This window comes from Chrysemys picta, chromosome 11, assembly GCF_011386835.1.
Source record: "Chrysemys picta bellii isolate R12L10 chromosome 11, ASM1138683v2, whole genome shotgun sequence".
Lineage (NCBI taxonomy): Eukaryota > Metazoa > Chordata > Testudines > Emydidae > Chrysemys > Chrysemys picta.
Window position 1 is genome coordinate 1,148,329 of NC_088801.1, and position 14,307 is coordinate 1,162,635.

At 46.2% G+C, this 14,307-nt stretch overlaps 1 protein-coding gene across 2 annotated transcripts in view; it reads left to right on the top strand.

Moving 5' to 3' along the window:
- Positions 1–13,177, top strand: part of LOC101952950 (unconventional myosin-X-like) — a 235,305-nt gene extending 222,128 nt beyond the window's left edge. For both annotated transcript variants that reach the window (XM_065561329.1, XM_065561328.1), the window contains 4 exons: positions 3,913–4,036; positions 6,074–6,523; positions 8,191–8,382; positions 12,767–13,177. In XM_065561329.1, coding sequence (XP_065417401.1) covers positions 3,913–4,036; positions 6,074–6,523; positions 8,191–8,382; positions 12,767–12,880 — 880 coding nt within the window. In that variant the 3' untranslated portion in view covers positions 12,881–13,177. The remainder of the gene's footprint in view (positions 1–3,912; positions 4,037–6,073; positions 6,524–8,190; positions 8,383–12,766) is intronic.
- The last annotated feature ends 1,130 nt before the right edge of the window (positions 13,178–14,307 follow it).

Consider the following 14,307-nt stretch of genomic DNA (forward strand, 5'->3'; position numbering starts at 1 on the left):
CACAAAATGTCCAGTAAGTTCTTAGAATGTATTGGGAGCAAATTTTTGTTCCAGAAAGTGGAGAAAGTAACCAGGGAGACAGCCATTTTAGACTTGATTCTGACCAATAGGGAGGAATTGGTAGCGAATCTGAAGGTGGAAGGCAATTTGAGTGAAAGTGACCATGAAATGAGAGATTTCATGATTATAAGGAAAGGAAGGAGTGAGAGCAGCAGAATGAGGACAATGCACTTTAACAAACTCAGAAAATTGGTAGGTAAGGCCCCATGGGAAGAAAATCTAAGGGAATAAGGAGTTCAGGAGAGCTGGCAGTTTCTCCAGGAGACAATATGAAAGTCACAAGTCCAAACTAGCCCAATCCGAAGGAAATATAGGCAGAATAAGAAAAGGCCAATATGGCACCATCAGGAGCTTGTTAATGACCTGACAATAAAAAAGGAATTCTACAGAAAGTGGAAACATGAATTTATTACTACGGAGGAGTACGAAGAGTAGCAGCAGTATGTAGAGACAAAATTAGAAAGGATATGCACAAGAAAGATGAAGGAAAATGTAGGTCCTCTACTTAGCAGGGAAGGAGAGTTAATAACTGATGACATCAAGAAAAGCGGAGGTGTTCAATGCTTTTTTTGCTTCAGTCTTCATTAGAAAGGTTAATGGTGACCAGATACTCCACACAATTAATATTAACAACAAGGGGGAAAGAAATGCAAGACAAAATAGGAAAGGAACAGGTTAAAGAATATTTCAATAAGTTGAATGTATTCAAGTCGTCAGGGCCTGATGAAATTCATCCTAGGGTACTGAAGGAACTAGCTGAAACAATCTTGGAACCGTTAACAATTATCTTTGAGAATTCGTGGTGGATGGGTGAGGTCCCAGAAGATTGGAGAAGAGCAAACATAGTACCTACCTTTAAAAAGGGAAAGGAAGAGGACTTGGGGAATTATAAACCAGTCAGCCTAATTTCGATACCTGGAAAGGTACTGGAACAAATTCTTCTTCTTCGGGAGATGTCCCTGTGGGTGCTCCACTCCAGGTGTTGGTGTGTCCCTACGCCTTCACTCAGAGAATTTTACAGCAGTGCCCGTACAGGTCGCACATGCGCAGTGCCTGCCTCGTGCACCGTTGGCAGTTGAAGTATCATGCGCGTGACCTGGACTCCTTAGTTCATTCTCAGCCATCCCCAGCCTGAGACGGAGCTCCGCAGTCCCAATGAAAACCTGTAATTTAATTCAGATATGCTACATAGTTAGTGAGTTTTAGTAGCTTTCTAGTAGTTAGGTTTTGTTTATTAGCTTACTTCCCCATTTTGAAAAAAAAAATTCTTATTTTACCCCATAGTATAGTTAATTCTAGTTTGTGATAATGCCAGGTTCACCAGGCTTTAAGCGATGCACTATGTGCAGAGAAGTGATGCCAGTGTCAGATGGACACACTCAATGTGTTCACTGTCTGGGTGAATCCCATGTTCCCCAGAAATGTGCCCTTTGCAGCAAACTGAAGACAGGGACCTGAGGCTTAAACTCATATTAATGGAGAAGTCCTTGAGACCAGCCTCTGACCCAGGACAAGAACCCCCTTCCCGGCGCGGGTCACTGGTTCCCTCGATATCAAGGTCCCCAAAATCCAAAGGACCAGTGAAAAAATGGCCATCTTCCTCATCCCAAAGAGAGCAGACCAGCAAAAAATAGTCGCTGATGAGATTGCTCTCCTCGGTGCTGACGGCACCTCCGGCACCATCCGCAGGGCGGCCACCGCCGGCACCCACCACTCCAGTGCTGAGGCTAATAGCTCTAAGTTGCCTGCCTCCACCATGGCACCATTGGTACCTCCTAAGGAGACGGCAATGACAACTGTTCCTGCAGACCAAGGCCGCCAGCGCCACGGTGCCAACACTAGCAACGCTAGTGCCATGTCATCTGCCATGCGAGGCTCAGGCTGCAGCTGCTTCAACTGTGGCTAACCACAGTCTATTCCCCATCCAGGGATCATCTGGACATTGTCATCACAATCCCACCAAAGGTACTTACCTCTCTGCAGTGGTGGACCAACCCAAGGGTGGTGCTGGAAGGAGTTCCGTTCCAGAATCCCTGACCCATGTGTCTCCCTGATATTGGATGCCTCCAACCTTAGTTGGGGAGTACATCTTGGTACGCTGCAAACCCAAGGGACATGGTCTCCGGAGGACATGTAAAGGTCAGGGAGCTCAGGGCCATCCGCCTAGCCTGCCAAGCCTTCCTGCCACAATTGTCCAGTCAAGTAGTGCAGGTGTTGACGGACAACATGGCCTTGATGATCTATGTCAACAGGCGGGGGTGCTCGCTCATCGTTGTCCCTCCTGTCAGGAAGCACTTTGTCTGTGGGACTTTTGCATCCAGCACGCAATTCACCTGGAGGCTTTGCATCTCCCAGGCATCCGGAACACGCTGGCGGATCATCTCAGCAGGTCCTTTTTCTCTCACCACAGGTGGTCACCCAGATGGTCTTCCAGAAGTGGGGGGCTCCCCGAGTGGATCTGTTCGCCACCAGACAGAATAGGCAGTGTCATCAGTTCTGCTCTCTCCAAGGCCTCGACATGGGCACCCTCTCCGATGCCTTTCTCCTGTCGTGGGCGGGGGACTTGATGTACATGTTCCTGCTGATTCTGCTGATCAGCAGGGTCCTGTCAAAAATCAAAAGGGGCAAAGCGCGAGTCATTATGATCGCCCTGGCATGGCCTCACAAGCAGTGGTTCGACACACTTATAGACCTGGCTATGGCTGCACCGTGGCCACTGCTGAGCCGCCCGGACAATGGTCAATTCCTGCACCTGAACCTTCTCTCTTTTCACCTCTCAGCTTGGCTGCTGTGTGGCTGAACCCAGAGGAACAGGGCTGCTCTAGCCAGGTGCTGCAGATGCCACACAATCATATTATAAGGATGAACATGGGGGCGTAGGGTGTTCCCACGAGGCACAGAACATCACAGACTCCCAGAGGGAGGTGTTTCTGCATGATAGCTTTTTCTTTTATCTATAAGAAGTGGGTGACAGGATTACTGGGACGGGTTAACTTTTATGTGTAATGTGGGTGGATAATATTGGTCAGGCTCGCTGAACCTGAAAAGTGATACTGTACATAAGTACTAAGCATTACTGTGATTCCTGCTAATCAGGTATTTGCAGTTATAAATAGCTATTTAGACACCTGACAATTTGCACAAGAGGTGCCTGTGGTAATTGCACCCAAAAGCAGCATGTGCAAGCGCACTTCCCCTTAAACTATTATTTGATCAAATGGTTGTTGGCTTCAACCTGGTATAGGTCAGTAGTGATTTATGGTGCTCAGTCCAGTGTATGGTGGACGAATGTCCACATCACACCCAGAACTAATAATTGTTTCCTTGTTATCCATCTCAGAAGAGAGGTTAAAAACTTGAGTGGACACTTACCCCTTGTGGTGGTCCCTCCAGGACAGGAGTAAGGCATACAGGCAGAGGGTGATGTGGAGGAAGCTGACATTACCATTGTCTGTTCTATGTCTGTTTTGCAGATACAAATAGGACTTTAGTCACCAGGGCTATCAAACAAGCACCTCACTAGCACAAAATTATCTTAAAGAAACAAAAAAAATTAAACATTAGGAATATTCTGTGACATGGCATGGATCCACCTTGCTTCTTTACCTGGAATCGTCATTCTAAGAACACGGTTAAGTTCTAGTGCACTTCATATCCTCACAGGTTTCTGAGTCAATATCCCACATGAGGAGGCAGCTACAGGAAGGTCCATTACACTCATGGACTGTCCTGGCAAATCAAGAAGTTGTTTGTTCTCTCCTGGCCATAGCCTTGCATTATACAGTGGGATTGAGGATGACTCATTATCAGAATGCTCACCAGTTTTTTTTCCTTCTCTCATCTGCTTTACAGACTGGCTGGCTCCGAGGAAGAGGAGGAGGAAGGACAGTGGCAGCTGTATTTTAAACTCTATTGCTTCTTGGATATTGAGAATGTTCCCAGAGAGGGGGTGGAATTTGCCTTCATGTTTGAGCAGGTAAGATGTGTAAGGGGGAGGAGATTTCTAAGGATGTATGGGCAGGTAGCTATAAGTAGAGAAGAGGGGAGTTTACATTCATGTCAAGTGTGGGCAAGGCTGGGGAGAGGAGAGTTCATGCCTTTCTGGCAAGCAATTGGGTCACATTGTTGGGAGAAGAGGAAGTTTCCTTTCATGATTGTGTAGCTAAGGATAAAAGTTAGGAAGGGAGCCTGCTGCCTTAGTTCATTGGCTGGGCTGCACTGTATAGAGGTACAGAACAGCTTTTCTGGAACAGAATAGTAGTACTAGGAAGTAAAGAGGAGAAAAGAGGTAGGAAGAAAAGAAAGGAGAATGATGCCAGCAATTCCTGTCCTCAGTCAGATTCTTGTCGTGTAAGTCAAACTTCTCTCTCTAGCAAAATAATGAAATAAATTTGATGAGGACAACAGAACTGCAAGCCAAAAGCACAACTGGGGATTGCAAAAATTAAATGTGGCTGGACACATTTGATTCCTTTTTTTATAAAAATATAATAAAAAAGTGAATAGACAAAGGCATACACTACTAGATCATGGGCTAGATTTTGTTACTTGTGGATACTGAGCCAGCCAGGGGATGATCTCCACAGTGTAGTGGATCACACCGACTGATGCTCCAAGGGCCATATGTACCATGACCTTATTATCACTAATTATTATCACTAATAAAATGCACAGCAGTTTGTATAAACCAGGGGTCTCAAACTCAGTTTACCTTAGGGCCGGTGCCAGTCCTCAAATCCTCGCAGTGGGCCAATAATGTCACTCATGCCTCCCAGAACCTGCCCCCCAAAACTCCACCCCCCCAAACTCCGCCCCCCACCTACCCAAGGCTCTGGGAGGGAGTTTGGGTGGGAGAGGAGGTCTGGGGTAGGGGATTGGGGTGCAGGGTGCAGGCTCTGGGAGGGAGTTTGGGTGCAGAAGGGATGAGAGGTTGAGCTCTGGGAGGGAGGTTGAGTGGGGGAGGGGGTCTGGGATGCAGGCTCTGGGAGGGAGTTTGGGTGTAGAAGGGATGAGAGGTTGAGCTCTGGGAGGGAGGTTGAGTGGGGGAGGGGGTCTGGGGTGCAGGCTCTGGGAGGGAGTTTGGGTGTAGAAGGGATGAGAGGTTGAGCTCTGGGAGGGAGGTTGAGTGGGGGAGGGGGTCTGGGGTGCGGGCTCTGGGATGGAGTTTGTGTGCTGGGTGCAGGTTCTGGGCTGGGGCAGGGGGTGGGAGGGGGTGTGTGGGGAGGGGGTGCAGGCTCTGGGAGGGAGTTTGGGGGGTGTGGGGAGGGGGTGCAGGCTCAGGGAGGGCGTGCGGCACTTACCTGGGGCTCCAAGGTGGGGTGGGCTGGGGGGCCTACGTGCACTGCTGCCTCCAGGCACCGCCTCCGCAGCTTCCCATTGGCCACAGGAGCACTTGGGGCGGGGGCAGTGCGCGGAGGCACAGCACTGCCCCGCCCCAGGGCTGCAGGGAGGGGCCGGCAGCCACATGAAGCGAGCACGCAGGAAGCCACTCAGCTCCACTGCACTGCTGGTGGTGGGCGGGGCCCCGAGCCATTTTAAATCGCCTGGGGGAGAGAGCACCCGGGGCGGCAGGTGGGGACAAGGAAGAGACCCTGCCCCAAAATTTCTGGAGCCCTGTGAGCCACATTGGGGAGGTTCTCAGGCCGCACATGGCCCGTGGGCTGGGACTTAGGGTATGTCTACACCCAGCCGCTAGTTCGGTGGCTGGCAATCGAAGTTCTGGGTTCGACTTATCGCGTCTTGTCTGGACGCGATAAGTCGAACCAGGAAGTGCTCGCCGTCGACTGCGGTACTCCAGCTCGGGGAGAGGAGTACCGCGGAGTCGACGGGGGAGCCTGCCTGCCGCGTGTGGACCGAGGTAAGTTCGAACTGCTAATCAGATATCCTGATTCTATGCACTTCTGTGCTGGGATTGGCTAGGTGCTGCGGCAGATACCACAGGGTTGAGCACCATAAATAGACAGATAAGGCATAAATTACGAGGGTTTTTTTGTTTTGTTTTTTACATTTACAGGCTCATGAAAGTCTTACTGATGGGCACTTTCCTGCCCCAGAGGAGACACTGCAGCACCTGGCAGCCCTAAGGCTGCAGTATCTTCATGGAGACTATTCCAAAATCACCTGGACCCTTGATGGCATTTACCCAGTGAGCAGGCTAAAATCCAAAATCCTGCAGTCAACAAAGAGTAGCGGCACGACCAGTCATGCTCTGGAGAGGAGACGGACCAGCTTTCTGGAAGGAACGTTGAAACGTAGCTTCAAGACTGGCTCAGTAAAAAAGCAGAAGGTGGAAGAAGAGCAGATGATGGAAATGTGGGTGAAGGAGGAGCTCTCAGCTGCTCGGGCCAGCATAGTGCAGAAATGGAACAAGTTGCAGGGACTGTCTCAGCACCAGGCTATGGTGAAATACATGTCCATTGTAAAGGAATGGCCAGGCTATGGTTCAACACTCTTTGATGTTGAGGTGAGAGGTATATAAACTCAGATAACAACTACTGTCCAAGCAGGCGTTATTCTTGGGGATGAAAAATGTTGCGTTTTACACTGGACAGCATAGAGAAACTCTTGTTAACATGCTCCATTCTGCCTGACTCAGGAGCGGCGCCAGGGTTTTTGGCGCCCTAGGCGGGGGTCCTTCCGCGCTCCCAGTCGTCGTCGGCAATTCGGCGGTGGGGGGCTCCTTCCGTGCTCCCGGTCTTCGGGACACTTCGGCGGCGGGTCCTGGAGCGAGTGAAGGACCCGCCGCAGAATTGCCGCCGAAGACCTGGAGCGTGGAAGGACCCCCCGCCGCCAAATTGCCGCCGAGGTCGTCAAAATTCCGCCCCCCTAAAATCCTGGTGCCCTAGGCGACCGCCTAGGTTGCCTAAATGGAAGCGCTGGCCCTGGCCTGACTGCACTTGGTGTGATTCCGCCATCAGAGCACTCCCACTTTGAAAGAGAGAGAGAAAACTTGGGACCTTCCCTGGCCCGTGAAGATGCTGGTGTGAGAAAGGAAGGTACAAAACAGGGAGGGAGATGATTTTCCATCACCTGTTGTGAAAAAAAGCCCCAATCCTTTCTAGTGGGAGACGCTCCAAAGAAGGTCTTTAAATAGATAATACAGGCAATGGTGCATTACATTACTCAGCATAATATTTACTTCAGTAAAATAACTGCTTATGAATATTTACACATTTGTTTTAATCTGCTCTAGAATTTTCATTTTGCCACAGACTTTAGGACAGCAGTGCCACAGAAACCAGGGAATCTTGAGCAGCATTTCGGTGTAGTGTCACATACATGTGAAGCCCTGAAAATTGGGGTAGGAGCTTTGGCTGTGAGGATCTTGCAGCTGGCCCACTCCAAGCTTTTCTGAGCAGGAATTGCTGCTGTTAAAGATTTCTAATTGTGAAAATAAATTATTCCCTGTTTCTCGCAGCAGAAGGCACTGAATGAGATAGGTGAGAGCACTGGATGTGGGGGACCTCACGGCTCACTCCTAAACCTTCCCAGCAGGAGATGCTGTAGGATTCTCCTGTGGAAGTCCCATTTCCCCTATGGAGGAGGAGTACTGTGGTGTCCAGAGGGAGCAAGAGCTCTCAGGCCCTGCACTATGTTTGATTTAAAAAAATGCATTTTAATTCTTTCTTAAACAAGTAAGATATCTACCTCGGAGGGTTACAGAATTAGAAGGAAAGATGAGTGAGTACAGAGGGACTGCTCAGACATATTCTGCACTGTTCATTCCAAACCCCTCTGCTCAACAGTTTGACTCTGGATATGTCTACACTTTGAGCTAGGGGTGCAAGTCCCAGCTCAAGGAGACATATCCACACTAGCTCTGAGCTAGTATGCTAAAAATAGCAGTGCTGCTGTGGAGGCCCTAGCTGCCCTTTGTACATGCATACCATCCCGGCTGGGTACGTACATGGGGTGGCTAGCCCCTCCCTCTGCCTGCACTGCCAGGCCTACACCGCTGTTTTTAGCTTGCCAGCTCAATCAGAGCTAGTATGGGTATGTCTCCAGAAACTGGGAATTACACCCACAGCTCAAAGTGTAGACATGCCCTCAGACCTGCAATGCAGGAGTGTCCCCAGGTTTTATTTCCCATTTGGAGCACTGCTGTTAATCTGAGTGTTTTGTTCTCTACAGTGTAAGGAGGGTGGATTTCCGAATGATCTCTGGCTTGGAGTCAGTACAGAGAATGTGTCTGTATACAAACGGGGAGATCCTAAATCGCTGGAAACTTTCCAGTATGAGCACATTGTTTTCTTTGGAGCTCCGCAACCCAATACCTTCAAAATTACAGTGGATGAGCGAGAGATGTTCTTTGAAACCTCCCAGGTAGGTGTAACAGGATGTTCTTGCTGTGCATACAGTGTAACTATCCGAATTCCATTATTTCTGAATAATTACTAGAACCAAACAAAGATTTGAACTTTGCACTTTGCAAGTGAGACCTGCCTTATTAAAAAACTCCTCCTGTAGAAACTGGGCAGGAGAGGAGGAGGGCTCGATTTCCTTTCAACCATGTCACTGCCCAACATTTCCTGAAGAAAGAAAAAAAACATGCTGAACCTCATTTAACATGCAAAATACTTTGTTAATGTGGAGTTTATGGTTTTGGGTGTTCCTTGGTCCCCCATGCTTCTCATGCCCTTCCAGAATGCGAAAAGCCAATTAAAACAACTCACATGGGAAAATAATGCAGAGTTACGGTGACCATACATCACCTCTACAAGACCATTAGTGCAGTAGTAACCAATAGAACATGAATTGTAGAAATGCGGCAGTAAGGTGACACTTCCCTTCCAACAGAATCATGTGACCTTAATTCTGCTCCCTTGAATCCCTGCCCTGAGTGGTCCCTCAGGGAAATCAGTGCGTCAGACCTCTGTAAGCCATTTGTAGCACAAGGTGGAGTGTGAAGACAGATACATTTTGGGGAAACTGAAGAGAAGTTTAATGTTTTTAAAATCCTTGGATTTCTGCTTTCCAGAATCTTTCAGGCAAATCAAAGTACCATATTCCTCCTTTAACTTTTATGTTGAATGGGATATAATACTGATCACCTGCAAGGAATCTGAGTAGTAATGATGCTGGCACAAACCACAGTGAGATCTGTGAGACTGTATAAATTGGAGTTGTGATAAGTATAAATCTCAGATTCTTCAGGCCATGATCCATGTGGATTCACTGCTGTTCCTTCTGGGTGCACATGCACTCAAGTTCAAATCTTTTGGCCAGCATTGTCTACTGATTCATAGATTCAAGCCAGAAGGGACCAGTATGATCATCTAGTTTGACCTCCTGTATAACACAGCTCATAGAACTTCCACACAAAAATTACTAGAGCAGATCTTTTGGAAAAACATCCAGTCTTAACTTTAAAATTCCCAGTGATGGCAAATCCACCTGAACCCTTGGTATATTGTTCCAGTGGTTGGTTATCTTCACTGTTAAAAGTTTATGCCAGTGCTTCTCAAACTTTTGTACTGGTGACCCCTTTCATATGGCAAGCCTCTGAGTGTGACCCCCTTACAAATTAAAAACACCTTTTTATATATTTAACACCATTGTAAATGCTGGAGGCAAAACAGGGTTTGGGGTGGAGGCTGACAGCTCATGACCCCCCCATGTAATAACCTCGCGACCCCCTGAGCGGTCCCGACCCGCAGTTTGAGAACCCCTGGTTTATGCCTTATTCCAATCTGAATTTGTCTAGCTTCACCTTCCAGCCATTGAATGATGGTACACCTTTCTCTGCTAGATAGAAAATCCCGTTATCCAATATGTGTTCCCCATGTAGGTGCTTAAAGACAGTAATCAAGTCACCTCTTAACAATCTCTTTGTTAAACTAAATAGATTGAACAACTTAAATCAATCACTATAAGGCAAATTCTTGCAGTCTTCTCTATACCCTCTCCAATTTAACAACATCCTTCTTGACTTGTGGACACCAGAACTGGATACTGTATTCCAGCAGCAGTCACACCAGTGCCAAATACAGAGGAAAAATAACCTTTCTGCCCCTACTAGAGATTCCCCTGTTTATGTATATAAGGTTCACATTAGCCCTTTTGGCCACAGCATCGCACTGATAGTTCCTGTTCAGCTGATTATGCATGTGCACGTACACCCCCCCCCCCATTTTTCAGAGTCCCTCTTTCCCAGGATAGAGCCCCCCATCCTGTAAGTATGGCCGACAGTCTTTGTTCCTAGATGTATACATGTACCCAGCTTGCCAAGTGAGCCAGATCGCGCTGCATCGGTGACCTGTCCTCTTCAATATTGACCACTCCCCCAGTTTTTGTGTCATCTGCAAACTTATCAGTGATGATTTTATATTTTCTTCCAGGTCATTGATCTAAATGTTATAGCATAAGGCCAGCAACTGATTCCTGTGGAACCCCACTAGAAACACATCAGTTTATTGATGATTCCCCATTTACAATTTCATTTTGAGACCTATCAGTTAGCCAGCTTTTAATCCATTTAATATGTGCTATGTTAATTTTATGTCTTTCTAGTTTTATACTCAAAACGTCATGTGGTACCAAGTCAAATGCTCGACAGATGTCCATTACATTAACACTATTACCTTTATCAGCCAAATTTGTAATCTCATTTTAAAAAATGAAGTTACTTTAACGGTCTCTTTTCCATAAAATCAATTTGATTGGCATTAATTACATTACCCTCCTTTAGTTCTTTATTAATCGAGTCCCATATCAGCCGATTAATTATCTTGTCTGGAATTGATATCAGACTGACAGGCTTATAATTACCCAGGTCATCCCGTTTACCCTTTTTAAATATTCGCATAACATTAGCTTTCTGCAGGTCCTCTGCGACTTCCTATGTTCCAAAACTTATTTTAAATCACCATTAATGGTCCAGCGAGTGCCTAACCCAGCTTTTTAAAAACTCTTTGATGCAAGCTATCCAGACCTGCAGATTTAAAAATTGGGGCTGCACCTTTGCCATACATCATCTTGTGCTCCCCTTCCTCTCCCACCTGAGGGCATAAAGGGCAGAGCAGGACAAACCATCCATTGGCTCCTTCTTACTGATTGTGACAGTGAGATAGAACCCTTACCGGGTCCATTGACTCTGCGCACTGTACAATTAGTTACTAGGCTCGTGTGTTTTAGTTCGTGTAGTTAATAGTTGTAATGTAATGCCTGTTGGCAAAAAAATCTGATTTTTACATTGGTGGGGTAACCTCTGGTAATAATGCTTAGTTGCTATGGCTGAGGCGAGATCCCTGGAATTTAAAATTTGTCCCTCTTGTGAAGCTGCTGTATCTATCATTGATAGACATGTTAGGTTCTGCCTTGGCAAGGGAAAGATCCCTGGCAGTGTTCAATCTGCTGCTCCTTTTCCAAAAGGACACAGCAATCCAGGGAAGCCCGTCTCTTTCTTTTTGAGTGCTCCATTGAGGGCCTGTTCATAGCCTGAGGCCAAAAATCCTGTCAAGCCTGCTCAGTCACTCTTGGCTAGTGCTCCCATGAGCCATAATTTTATGTAGAGGTCCCGGGCTTATTCTTTATCAAAGAGAGCAAGCTTCTCAGCTACAGAGTAGCACAGAAGAGTCAAGAACTCACCAGAAAGAAGTTGCAAGGCACATTGTTCCCAGGATGAACATAGCACCCTCCCTGGTGCCTAGTAAGATGAGACAGAAGACACCCCAAGCAGACTGCCAAAGCTCCACCAGACAGGGCTCTCACTATTACAATCCTCAGAAAATGTTGGAACCACTGAGGAAGAAGCTAGGACTCAAAATTGGCAGAGAAAGATCCACACTGTCACTGACACAAAGGATACAGTTCATAGGAGCCATGTTTTATTCATTAGTTCAAGCTTAATGATCATATGCTCACTTGGTAGAACTGTTCCGCAATCTTTGTTTAAATAGGACTCCTAGAACCAACCTCCTGACTCTGAGGTAACTGCTGGCTAGTCCTCTGAAGTGGAATCCATCTGAACAGTTACTCGAAGACGATGGAATGGTTACTTACAATAAATGTGGTTCTTCGAGTTGTTTTGTCCTCATGGATTCCATGACATGCCCTCCTTCCCTGTTACTATGGCATCCTATACTATATGGATTTTTTATTGGCAAAGGAACTGAGGGACCGTTTGACCACTCTGCCCTTATTCCTCGGGCATGAGGTCCTCTGGGGCCCAAGCATGACCCTAATGGATGTTGCTGGCCAAAAGAGACTGATTTTGAGTTCATGGGGTGCATGTCCACCCAGAAAGAACAGAAGTTGAATCCATGTAGACAGCTTATCTCAAAGAACCTCAGTTACTGTAATGTAATTAATCATTCTGGAGTTTGTTAGGGAGGGGTAAAGTATTGTTACATTTCCTGCTTTTTGTTAAGGTTCCTGCCCATGCAACCTTAGTTTGGCCTCATTTCCTATACTTTTGAGTTCCTGACTTTGGAAATGTTAATGTTTTAAACATTGTTTTTTAATGTAATTTATAAAAAATCATTAGACCTACCAAGCTGTGTCCATTTCTAAATTGAGTCACTGCATAATCACAGAGCTGTAACCCACCATTATTCCTCATCCCATGCCCTCACAATCTGTCACTTTTGGTATCCCATATCTATTGCTAGCACTTCAGGGCAGTGACTGTGTCTTTCTGCAAAGTGCCTCCTACACCTAACTACTATGTTTTCAATCTGCCTACCTATCCTTTCATTTTTTTGTCCAGGTGGGAGAGATAATAAAGATCATGAAAGCCTACATCAACATGATTGTGAAGAAACGCTGCAGTGTCAAATCAGCTGCCAGTACAGACAGTCACACTAGCATCTGGACTAGGTGATGAGAAGGAACCCTTATTCCATTAGCCAGAGGCACTTGTTATGTGGTGGGAGTTTACAATTTGCCAGCAGGATGTGTAGCAAAGATTTTTTTTTAAGAACTTCACTTGACTGATTCCTACATAGAAACAAACTGAAATCACACATCACCACTTACAGTACCAAGGGATTTGCACCTCATCCTAAAGATGTTAGTTAACATCAAAAACTGTTATATTAAACGTGAACAGCCGAGATTTGTATTCATCTTGGTTGTTTGAGGGACACTGTCTTAAAGAAACAAAGCCACAAGCTTCCTCTTATCTGTCGTCTTCTGCCTTTTTCACACTTGTCTGTCACACTGTCAAAAAAATACACAAGGAACAGTTCTGCACTAGAGGGAGCAGAATTGAATAGCTTTCAGTTTGTCGAAGAGCAACTGGGATCTTGGAATTGAGCTAAGAAAATATTTGTTTTAATTTATTTTTCAGCCAAACTTAAAGTTGCATTCCTTTTTCCCGGATTTTACATTTTACCTAGTTAACCTTGTGCTGCATCAAGTAACTTGGGTTAGACTAAAGTATTTTGGTCCTCAGGAGCCTAAACAGTTGGTTGCCACAGCCAGAGAACAGGAATGTGTTTGCATGGTTCTCTCTCAAGGACAGGGGTGGGCTGTCTGAAATGGATCCTACTCAGGTTCAGCTCAAACTACATTCTAAACAGCCCTGGTTGAAAAGTGAAGGGTTGTCTATTCCTGGGGGCATGAATGCCATTTAGTTGCATTTATAAGGAATCAGCTGTTTCAGCCCCCACCCCCAATTTGAGTTCAAATTCATCACTTTAAATGTAGTGACTTGGGTCCTGCCATACGATTTATTTACATTTAGGCTTTTAGGATGCCCTGGAGGGAGGGACAGTCGCCTTAGAAAAAGTGGTGGCTCTTACTAAGCAGATGAACTACCCTTCCTTCCACTCTAGTCTAACAGGAAAGACCGCCACTCATTCCAGCAAGAACTTCACATGCCACTCAGTTGTAACTGGCTCCTTTACCAGTAAAGTTCCTTCCTTCCTTCCACTCCATGGGGCTTTAGCAAAACCCAAAGAGAACAATTTGTTGTCACAGAAAACAGGACTAGTATAGTTGGCATATTTCTCCTCCCCCTATCCCCCAACCATTCTGCAACATGCACACACCTGTCACTAGGCTAAGCACGTACAGGGTTGACATTACATTTTTTAAACTGGAATTTTGCCTTAAGAAGCCTTATTGATGAGTCTTACAAGAGCCCCTTTTTGTCACTTCCATAATAAACAGATGACCAGGTGGCAACTTCAAACGGTCAGGAAAGCAGAGGAGATAGACAAAATAACACTGGTCACATTGCATATTTGGTCAAATACACTGAATGGAGTCTTTTAATATATTTAACCATAGCTCTAATTTCTCCTG